Genomic DNA, 12,007 nt, shown 5'->3' with positions numbered 1-12,007 from the left:
TCCTTCCCCGATATGTCTCTCCTTGTGATTGGCCAGAGTCTCTGCTCTGAGTCTGTGGGTGTGGATTTGGGAGTGTCCACCTTGCAGCGGGTTTTAAAGAGAATGATCCTGAGTGTGTCTGTAGGATACACCCAGCTAGGACAGGAGAGAAAACCAGAGTGGCCCTTGAAGCCATTGGGGAGCACAAAAAGGGGTTGTGCAGAGGATCCCACTGGCTTTTTCATTTAAGGATTCCCCAACCCTGGAAATATTTTTCACGTTAGAGCTTGTTCTCGGGACATGAAATATTCCTTCCCTCTGTACCTTGCAAACTCCTATTTATCATCTAAGACCATATCCCAATGACAACACTCCAATAAGGCTTCTCAGTTCTCTAGAAGGGTTCACTGCACTGACGAGCTGGTCCCCACTGTCTTTATGTTTTCCATTAGTTCGTCTGTGGTAACCCTGGAGGATTCCATCTCTCTCATCTTCTGTGGGGCTGTAATCCTTTTGTGTCTCATGTATTTAACACAACATTCGTCAAATATAAAGAATAATATGTTTGACGAATGAATAAATGAAAAAAGAGTCCAGGCAGAGAAGAGCTCTGAGGTGCTGAGCTTTTCTCCAGTGCTTTCTGATAAAGTGCACAGACATCCTGGCCAGGACCCACTCCCTACATGGGCCCACTCCTTTCGTAAACTGTTATACAAGCTGCATGGCGTTTTTCCATTCTAGTAATACACCCCCTTCTCCAAGCCTCACCCAGGAGATAGAGTTAGTATTCCAAGTGGTTAGTCAGTCCTTTGAGAGCAGGGAGTTTGGGTCCAAGGTCTACATCTGTCTACAGCAGGGACAGGCAGTCTCCTGCTTGGCTGTCGTGACCTCTTATCATCTATCGCTCTGGTACACAGAGTTCTCATTGGTTTTACACAGAGCAGAGCATGCCGGAGTCGAGGAGAAAGCTCTCCTCGCTGAGCTCTGTGTGCTCTCTTCTGTCCCAAACTGCCTCAGCTTAGTAAGCAGAAAGCTTGAGTGAATGTCATAGGATTCTAGACCAACAGGCATCTCTGTAGATCCCCTGTCTTGGTGCAGTACCCTCGGGGCATCCATGTGCCTGGTAAGGTGACCTGAACTTGACTGAGAACAAGTTACAGCATTTCTTAATAGCTAGAGGGTGATATTTGTCTTAGCACTCAAGACCCTTTAGAGAGCAAACAAGTATATTCTCAAGAATGCTCTCATATCTCACCCACACATGTGTGCATGCATGATTGTGTGTGTGTATGTGTGTGTGTGTGTGTGTGTGTGTGTGTGCGCGTGTGTGTGTGTTCACATGTATGCATATCTGGGAACCAGATGTCAACCTTGGGTGCCATTCCTCTCAAGATCCCTCCATCTTGCTACTAATTTATTTATATTTAAGATTGGGCTTCTCATTGGCAGAGAGTTCACCCAGTAGACTAATCTGGAATTACAGGTGTAGAACCAAGCTTGGCTTTTTCTTGTGGATTCAGGGGATCAAACGTTGGTTCTCATGCTTGCATGGTAAACACTGTAGTGACTGAGCTAGCCCTCTAGCTCCACTAAATCCCCACTCTTGATACTTTTTCTGAAATTTTTTCAGGTCTCATATTTAATTGAAAATTTGCTAGGCGGGGGTCTATGGTAGGAGATAGGGTGTAAATCTAAATACCAAAAAATTTAACACCACAAGGTCCACACCTCAGAGATGCCCCAGGCAGCCTCTGAGAAGCCAGCCTCACCTTCTTGAAGGAGGTGAGCAGCTTGACGCTCACATAGCCCAGCTTGTTCCTCCGCACGTGCTTGAGCAGAAAGGCGTCCTTCTCCAGGTTCTCATCGGAAAAGTAGAACTCAATCTGATCCACCAGCTTCCTGATAAGCTCCTCGTCCGGAGGCTTCCACTCTGGCTCCAGATCCTCTCGGTCATTCTCACCCCCACTTGTCGTGGCACTACTGCGGCCAGAGGGAGACAATGAGTTAGCCGTGGGTTGAACTGTCTCCCTGCAAATTCATATATTGAAGCCACAGGCCCTCAGAGCCCAGAACATGGCCTTGTCAGGAGTTAGTCACTACGGATGGTAATGTAAGGAGGAGCCCATCGTCGAGAAGGATGACCCCGATCCTGTGCAGGTGAGGTCCTCATAAAAGCCAAGAACTTGGATACACAGAGATACAGACAGGGAAATAGCTACTCAGGATGTAATTGGAGATTAAAGTGTCACAACAGAAACCAAGGAGGCTAGGAGACAAGCCTGGTAGATCCTTCTCTGGGATCATGCTAGGGAGTAGGCCCCTGCCCCATCTCTTCTTTCTCCTCCCATTCTAAATGTACATATTCTCCAAGCATCTATCCTTGAGTATACAGGGGATCTCATGCAAGCAGGGCCCCTCATTTCAGACTTATAAGATAACGCATCTCGTGGGGATTTAGCTCAGTGGCAGAGCACTTGCCTAGCAAGCACAAGGTCCTGGGTTCGGTCCCCAGCTCCGAAAAAAACGAAAAAAGAAAAAAAAAAAAGATAACACATCTCTGTTGTTATATACCATCTACTGTGTACTTGGTTGTCATAGCAACTTTTGGAAATTAAACGTCATATCTGAATTGGCTTTCTCAAAGGTGGTTGGCCATATGACCAGCCAATGTACAGAAAGTTCTGTCCCCAATCATCTGAGGAGTCAAGTTTTGGCTTGAACAAGTAGAGAGTATCTTGAGACTAGGAACATGGGGCTGAGGAGATGGTCCGATTGGTGAAGTGTTTGCCACAAAATATGAGAACCTGAGTTGAGCTCCTCATCACATGGGTAGAAGGCCAACAGGTGGTAATGCTCGTCTGAAATGCTAACATTAGGGAAGCAGAGACAGAAACATGCCTGGGGTTGGTGGCCAGCAAGGCTAGCCCCAGCTTCAAAGAGAGGCTCTGCCTCAAGAATTAAGGGAGAGAGCAGTTGAGGTGGATGTCAGTGTTGACCTCTGGCCTCACATATGTGGACTTGCACATGTATACACACAAACACACCTGCACAAAAATAAACTTTACAGAAGTGGAGTTTAAAAAGTAGTTATCCTATCTGCTGAGATTGCGTGTCACTCAGACACACTTGCTCCGAAACGACATACAAGGTTGCTGTCTTCCCGCCCCATCTTCCCATCTCCAGATGTGATTTTTTTTTTTAGAAGATAGTCAAGCAGAGTGTCTGACTCTCAGGGCCTGGTCTGGTACCCTAATCTTTCCAAGGCCAGCTGTGCCAGAGATATTCCATATTTGTTAAAGAGAAAAACTTGATTCTGTCATCTGGTTGAGGAAAAGTCTCTCCCTTCATGATTATGTAGTCACAGCCACTGAGGGGTCCAGTTGAACCCAACATACTCAAGGATAGATGCTTGGAGGGTGTGAACATTTAGAAGTGGGAGGAGAAAGAAGAGATAAAATCAGGCAGATAGGTAGTGACAAATCCAGAGAGACCTGTGCACATAGGGGAGAGGCTATGCAGAAGGTGGGTGATGGTGTTAAATTCTGTAGTGAGGTACAAGAGGACCAAAGGGAACACAGGAGCACATGTCAACATGCTTTGGCTGGATGTCTCTTGAGGGGCATTGTACAGGGGACGCCTTGCTGGACTCCGTCTTCCTAGGCCCTGGGAGATGGAGATGGGGTCAGATGTAGAGAGGGAGCAGACACAGCTGGCCTTGGGAGAGCCCGGGGCTTCAGGCTAAGCCCTGTGAAACAGAGGCTCACTCACTGCCTCCTTTCCACTTCACGTTGTTTAGGAGTTTATCTTCGATTGGGAATCAGCCACTCCAGTGTGAGAGGAGAACTTCCTGGACTGCCCTGTCTCTGTGTGAGCCATTTGTAGTAAGTTCTATCATATCCCAGTGTAGTGGATTCCATCAAAACTCTCCACTGGTCCCCATCACACACTGCATCCTGTCCTCTGCTAACTGACATCTTTGTTGGGCAGGCTCAGAATCCCTGACTGTCATCATTTTTTGATGTAGTGTCTGGAGGCATCCCATTATAAAATGAGAGACTCAGGTCACTTACATCCCATGGCCTGTTCTTCCAGTGTTAACATTCTTATTTTACTGTTGGTCTCTACTAGCCCTCTGTCTGTTTGGGGATTTGCAGACAGAGTTTCATGTAGTTTAGGCTAGCCTTGAGTTCACTATGTAGCCAAGGATGACCGTGAGCTGTGGCAAGGATGCTTCTCTTGCTTGTACCTCCCATGGGATGGGAATACAAGTGTGCACGACCATGCCCAGTTTGCACAGTGCTGGGGATCAAGCCCAGGACTTCATGTGTGCAAGATAAGTACTCCAGCAGGAGGGCCACACCCCTGCCCTGTTTGCTTGTGGGAGTACACTTAAGATTCTTTGAAAAAGATTTTATTTATTTTTTAATGTATATGAATACACTGTAGGTGTCATATTCAAACACACCAGAAAAGGACATCGGATCCCAGTATAAATGGTTGTGAGCTACCATGTGGTTGCTGGGAATTGAACTCAGGACCTCTGGAAGAATTTTCAGTGCTCTTAACAGCTGAGCCATCGCTCCAGCACCCTTAAGATGGTTTTGTACTTCGTTAGAATTGTTCCAACCACTGCTCATTATATAGACGTGTGCTGTGTCGCCCCACCTTGCTGTCTCTCTTCCCATGCCCAATCCTCCATATTTGATTCGATGAACTTCTACACCATGTTGCCAACGCTCATCACCACACTCTATGTTGCGAAATAATATCCCAAGTAGTGTCTAGAGGTAGATATGAATGTTGAAAGTCAACCTGTTTTATTACTGTGGCTATGTAGACACATTCCATGCAGGACAAAGATTTTTGTTGAGATAATATTTAAGTGCTGGATGAGGGTCAAATCTAGGGTCTTGGGCATACTAGGCAAGTGCCAATCCCTATGGAGAAAGTATTTGTTTTTGAAGCAGGTCATAAAATATAGCACAGACTAGCCTTGCTATCGCTGTGTAGCTCAGGCTGGCCTGTGTCTCCAGATCCCAGTGCCCTTACTGTACATGTGGTGGGATTACAGATATGCATGCACTACCATGTTCGGCTACGACTACCTATCTTGTGAATGTGTTCTAAAAGTTAAGTGACTATCCAAACGTATCTTCTGTGTGTATTCTTTCTCGTGTGTCCTCTGTCTTTGATTTCCATGCTAGGCGGTGTCACTAAGACCATTAACGGTTTAGTGGCTATTCAGTTGGTACTTAAAGAATTGGTTTTGATCCTCCAAGCTTTCTTTCCATGTGCCCGTGCCTGTGGTGTATGTTCATATGCATGTGGGTATGCATGCATGTGCTGGATTGATAGGGGGGCCACCATGACTGTGGGTGTTGGGGGGATCTTTACGCTTGTACAGCAAGTGTATTACCCACTGAGCTACCTCCCCAGCCCCAGGCTGTTCCCTTTTGAAAGCACCCTGTTCTCGTTTGGTGGCTGTAGTAGCTCTCAGTGTATCGACTGGAGTGCTGATTTTTAAGACACCCCCACCACCTCTGTGTTCCGTGCTGCCTGTTCTAACGCATTGTCCTGCTACTGTTTTGCTTCAGGTGACTAATGAACAGTTTGCTTTTTTGCTTAAAATTTCAATAAGCTTATTTTAGAATCATCTTGGAGTTACGGGAAAGTTATTAAAATAGCACAGTGAGTTCCACATGCCTCACTCCAGGCTTATTTATTATTAATGTCTCCGATTATTATGGTGCACTTCTTAAGGAGATGACAGTTATGCACTATCATTAGCTGAAGCACATAGTTTGTTTAGACTCCCTTCAATTCCCCCTAAACAACCTCACTCAGGACACCACATTACATGCTGTATATACCCCAAGGCTCCTCTCGGCAGTGACTTTTTCCAGATGGCCTTATCTTTGATGACCTTGACAGTGTTGACAGGTATTAGTTAGGTGTGCTAAGGAATGCCTTGCCATTGAGGTTTCTGTGATGCCATCATCATTATTCCAAGGCACGGGATCTAGGGAGGAGGAGGACCACAGTGGTAAACTTCCATCCTCCGTACATTGTATCAGGATACGGTTAACAACTGTTGCTTTCTCCCCTGCAAAATCACTCCTTCCCCTTGGAAGATTTCAGGATCGTCCATCCACTCTTCAAGAGGGAGGGAGGTTAAGCGCCACACTATTCAGCTGGAAGGAGGGGAGCTGATAATTTGCTTAGTGGGTTCCATGGACTCCCCCTGCAGCTCTCTACCCTTATCGGTTTTCTTCCTAGTTGGCTTCAGACACTTGATGGGGGCAGGCTTCACCTCGGCAAACCAAAGTAGAGAGGCTTTTCCCTGCTGTTCCCAGTCTCCCAGTCTTAGCCTCCCTAGGACTCTGTGGCACGTTCGACTCCTTCAGAAATCAGTCCCTCTTCCTTTCTGCTGCTTGGCAGTACCTGCCGTGTTGCCTGAGTCTCTTTGCTGGTAGGCAGAGGCTGGGAAATAGGTCTAAAGGGAAAATGTAAATTCAGTTACCTTTCAGATACCACATCTCTCTTTGCTCTTGTATTTTCATATCTTTCCCAACTAGAGCCTGGCTGCGGCTGTATCTTCTCACCTCCCACCTCCTCCTGTACTGTTTTGGGCTCCAGCCTCCTCCACACAATTGCCACATTACATATCGTGAAGAAGCCTTTATAATATGCAGCTGTTGTACTTTAATATTATCACTACTGATTGCAGCAGGGTTTCCACCGCCCGCCGAACAAAGCCTACAGTGCTCAGCTCCATATTCCAATGCACTTAGAATCTGGCTGTTTCTATCTTGCAAACTCGTTTCTGTTCACTTCCTCCAAATACCCATTGCTCCAAGCAAATAGAAAGACCCCATGTCTCAAACTTTCTTACCTCATACCTTTGCACATGCTACTCCTGATTCCTGAACAGCGTGTCCCTCTCTTAGCCGTGCATCTCAAAAGCAACTCTCTAGAAAGGAAATCGCCCCTACTCTCTAGTGCTTGTCTATACTGTATCATAGCTCCTCATGTACACTAGTGCCCTAAATACTAGGTTTAAGGTAGAATTCATACTGGTTTCTATTTAAGAGGTTTGCACATAGTAGAGTTTTTAAAAAGTATGCGTAATATAAAGCAAATAGATTTTGTTATGGTAAATCCAAAGAGACGCTTTGTTGCTGTTGTTGTCTAGGTTTTGTTTTGTTCTGAGACAGGATCATGGTGCAGCCTTGGCTGGCCTAGAACTCCATTTATGGACCAGTCCAGCTTTGGACTCATAGAAATCTACTCCCTCTGCTTCCAGAGTGCTGAATGAAAGGCATGCGCCACTGAACCCAGCTCTCAGGGACTCTTCTGGGAAGGAAGGAGAGTTACTGGGATTAATACATACATATTAATCCCTCTTGAAGAAGACCTGAGGGCATGGATGAAGCTCGGTTAGTCGGATGCTCACTTGGCATAGAGGAAACCCTGAGCTTGATCTCCCCCCTCCTGGGGGTGATGCATTTCTGTAGCTACTGATCTTGAAAAGTGAAGGCAGGACTCATTATCCTCAGCTCCCTACAAATTTCAGACCAGCCTGGGTTGTTCCCATCTCAAAAACCAACCAACCAACCCAACAAACAAACAAAAAACCCAGAAAGTTTTAACTTTTATACCTAAACATTACTGTTCACATGTGCTTTGCTATGGCTGTAATTTTGTAATTTGTGTGAAACTGATACAGAGGGTAGAAATCAGATCGAAACAGATGACTGGCTTCCAGGAGCAGCTCTGTAATAGTTATCATGTTTGTAAGGAAATTGGAGGGGAAAAAAATGAGTAAAATCTCCAAACCTGTTTTTCCCATAAAACCTTGAACTAATCTGGGCACGTTGACTCAGCTGTTCATCAAAAGACATTCTGAAGAAGGAAAGCACCCAAATGAACGAGGCCTCCTCACCAGGACTTTAGCCCAGGAGAGAGTTTGTGTATTCACAGTGTATGTGCGAAAATGATCTATTAGAGTGTCACAGGGCCACAAGGACAAGGACATTGCTGAACAATAACAAGGAGGGCATTGAACATAAAGAAGAAATATCGCATGTGAAAAAACACGTCAGTTCAGAATCATCTGTGCAGTGTCAATAAGAGGATGACTCAGATTTAGTTCAAAAGAGGGCAGCCAATGTGATTAAAAAATTCTGGGCTGAGGAAGCAGCTCAAGGGTAGAGCACTTGCCTAGTGCACACGAGGCCCTGGGTTCAATCTCCAGCACTGCAAAAGGACAAATTTGAGAGAATTGGTTGGGTTTGAGGAAATGGCTCAGGGGTTATGGGCACTGGTGCTCATGCAAGGGACTGAAGTTCGGTTCCCAGCACCCAACGCTGGGGAGCCTCAGGTGGTACCTGCACACATACGAGTCACACATGTATTATAAACAATAAATCTCTTATTTTTTCGAAGACGCTGGCTCTTCACCGAGACATTGCTGGAAACATCTGGATGTGCTCTCACATGCCACTGGTTAGGGCAGTGTGTGTAGCACATGGGTGGCCCGCCAGTCCTCATATATTCATTTTTTTTCTTTTATCGATTATTTGAGAACCTCACATCATATACCCTGATCATACTCCCCTTCCACCTTCCCGTACCCCACTCCCCCGTGACACTTCACCCCACAGAAAAAGAAGAAGGGGGGGAATCTGTTTTGTGTTTTCCATATATTCACTGGAGCATGGTCAAACTCCTAGTGGCCAGTGCCCCCAAGGGAGGAAGAGTCTTATCCTGTCTGTACCTACACTAGAAACCATCAATTGAGGAGAGCTGTGCAGTGGCCAGAGAGGAGAGCTCTCCTGAACCCATAGACATCAACATGGCTTCAGGTCAAAGTCCAGACAACCTCATGGGCTTTGGTGGTAACATGGGCCACAGATATCAGTATGGACTCTGACTGTGTCAGAACCACTGACCATGGCCCCCAGCAGCTACACAGAACCCAGGACTCAGCATGGCCTCAGACTGCTATTCATGCCGTTCACATCAGCACGCCCCACCCCAGGCAGCAAAACCTGAGGTCATCCCTGAGACACCAGTCAGAGGTACAGACTGCATACATTCACACAGATCTCAGGCTTCACTGTGGCCTGAGGCTGCAGCATGAGCCACAGACACCAACATGGCCTCCAGTGGCATCTCAGACCACAGGGGTGTTGTGCTCTGTGCACAGAGCTTGAGTGCTCTGTCAGTTCTCATATATTCTTACAGACACTGTAAAGAGTCAAAATCCTCCATGTGGAAAAAAAAAGGAAGTATACACCAAGAATCTGTAATGTTCAAATAGAATTATTATACAGATTTATTTTTAAAGGCAGTCCTGTGCCTGGAAAGACCTGGAAAGTGTTGATGCCCAGGTAGAAACAAACACTTTTTATATTCGGTCTTGGTTTCTAAATGCTTTCTTACTAGTGTTTCAAAAGACCGTGGATTCCTGTGGAAGTGGCTAAGTTCCATGACTGGAGTAGGAAAAGTACAAATTATGAAGTTTCCAAAAGTGAGGTTGTGCTCCAAACCAAGTAGACATGTTCCCAAAGGGCGCGCTGACGGCAGCATGAAGGGGCGTTCCCAGCTACATGACAGACACTCAAGCGTCTAAAGTAACCGTAACCAATTATAACAACAATAGGTAAAAATCCACGAGGAAAGGCTCTCATTTCAAAGGTGAGATTATTAAATACTCCTTCTTGCCTCATTGGGAGGAACTCTTGGTCAAGCCAGATGATGAGGCAAAGCTCTTTTCCAAAGGAGAGTGGTTGGAGAGGTGGCTCAGTGGTTAGGATTGACAGCGCATGACCACCTGTTAACTCCAGGTCTGTGCATCTAGCGCCCTCTTCTGGCCTGCATAGACACTGCACCACTGTATGTGGTGCACAGACATACATGCAAGCAAAACACACACACGATGTGAAACAAAATTTGAAATTAAAAACAAATATCTCCCATTACAGAAAAAAATCCTGTGATTTGGTGGCTCTGCCGCTGAATTTCACCAATGTTTAGGGAAGAGTGAGTACCAGTCCTTCTCAAACTCATCCCAGAAATGAAATATTCACAAATTTATTTTACAAGCGTTACTCCATTATTAAAGCCAGACAGGGGCACTACAAGGAAGGAAGTTACAGTCCAATACCCTTGAAGAGCACAGATGCAAAGAGAATTCAACAGCACTCTAAAGAAAATGATTATCCAGCAAGTAACCTGCAGTGCCAGCCACTTGGGAAGCTCAGGTGAGGGAACAGACCACATACACCTCAGAATTCATCAGCCTGAGCTAAGACCCCATCCCCTAAAACTGAAACAATAAGCAAAAACAAAAGGACCGGGCCTGGAGAGATAGCCCAGCGGTCCACAGCATGGACTTCTCTTGCAGAAGACCAGTGTTCAGTTCCCAGCACCCACTGCAGGCCGCTCACAGCCACCTGGGACTCCAGCTCCAGGGGCATCCGATGCCTTCCTTTGATATCCAAGGAAACCTGTGTGCCCATATATAAATAATTAATATAAATTAAAAAATTCTATTTAAAATGAATAAAAGTATCACCCACCACAATCACACAGGACTTATCCTTGGAGGGCAACAGATGCAATTCAAAAACTGTGGTATATCAAATTAATAAATGAGGGACAGGAAGGCCACAAAGACAGATCTGTATGACAGAGAAACACCTCTAACCAATGACGTCTCCTGGGGTGAGGTAATGAAGTGTCATGGAATGGCCTATGGAACGCTCTTGCCAAAATGTTTAGTCTAAATTCAATTAACCCCTTCACCCCTAACTTCCGTATCTACAGGAAGTCTACAGCACGTCTATGGCACAAAGGAATAAGTTAACAGAACTATAAAAACTGATCTAAACATGAAACATTTGAAAAAAAATCTAATCTTACATTCTTAAAATAGTAAAGATATTAGAAAGAAAAAGGTTAAGAATGTTCCGGATCGGGGTTGGGGATTTAGCTCAGTGGTAGAGCGCTTGCCTAGCAAGCGTAAGGCCCTGGTTCGGTCCCCAGCTCCGGAAAAAAAAAAAAAAAAAAAAAAGAATGTTCCGGATCAGGACTTTTTAAACTGTTCCGCTAGTAACTCCTTTTAATATGAATTTTTATATGACCTCAGATATAGAGGTAAATAAACTAAATATTTATTGATGATAAATAAAGAAATTTACTTTAAAATGATTTCTTGGTAATAATTTTTAAGTTTTATTTTATGCACATGGGTATTTTGCCTGAGTTTATGTCTGTGCACCATCTGCATGAAGAACCAGAGGATCACCGGAACTGGAGTTACAGATGGTTGTGAGCTCTATGTGGGTGCCGGGAATCAAACCCAAGTCCTCTGGAAGAGCAGCTGGCACTGTTAACCGCTGAGCCACTTCTCCCACTCCCTAATTTTATCATTTATTAAAGACAAAACAAGTTGGCATAGCACCGAGATGCCACGACTGCTGTTACGTAAGGAGTGAAGCCTGGGCTTCTATCTGGTGCTGCAGCATGGAGGACACCTTCCACCTTTTCCTAAGATGACTCATGTTGATGAATATTTTTTATTGCCAGTGTTGGCAACAAGGCCTTGCATAAATATATAATGCAAAGTGTCAGAAAAAAAAGTCTAGGGCCACTTCAGAACTGACTGGAAGTTCTGTGTCAATGCCAAGCCAAAACTCATTTAACAATGTTTTTGTGAGGCTCAAGTCAGGAACTAAGAGAGTGATTTTTAATCAATTGAGTGATCAATCAATCAATCATTTGCTGCTCTTCTAGAGGACCTGAGTTAGATTCTCAGGAACCATTTTGGGCAGCTCACAACCACTGGCAACTCCAATACCAGAGGACTGGACATCCATCTCTGGTCTTAGTGGACCCTGTTACTCATGTATAATTCATACACATAAATAAAAATAAAAAATAAAATCTTAAAATTAAACAATTAAAAAATTAATTTTATATACACCAAGGAAGGACGGACTAGGAAAATGTAGACAATCTATGT

The 12,007-nt window shown here is 45.0% G+C and overlaps 1 protein-coding gene across 1 annotated transcript in view; it reads right to left on the bottom strand.

Moving 5' to 3' along the window:
* Larp6 (La ribonucleoprotein 6, translational regulator) overlaps positions 1-12,007 on the bottom strand; it is a 21,201-nt gene that overhangs the window by 5,866 nt on the left and 3,328 nt on the right. Inside the window, 1 exon segment of the mRNA NM_001108154.1 lies at positions 1,749-1,959. Within this exon segment, the coding sequence (NP_001101624.1) occupies positions 1,749-1,959 (211 nt within the window).

This window comes from Rattus norvegicus, chromosome 8 (assembly GCF_021556685.1).
Source record: "Rattus norvegicus strain SHRSP/BbbUtx chromosome 8, alternate assembly SHRSP_T2T, whole genome shotgun sequence".
Classification (NCBI taxonomy): Eukaryota; Metazoa; Chordata; class Mammalia; order Rodentia; family Muridae; genus Rattus; species Rattus norvegicus.
The sequence above is the reverse complement of the archived record's forward strand: the minus strand, read 5'-3'. Positions and strand labels throughout refer to the sequence as shown.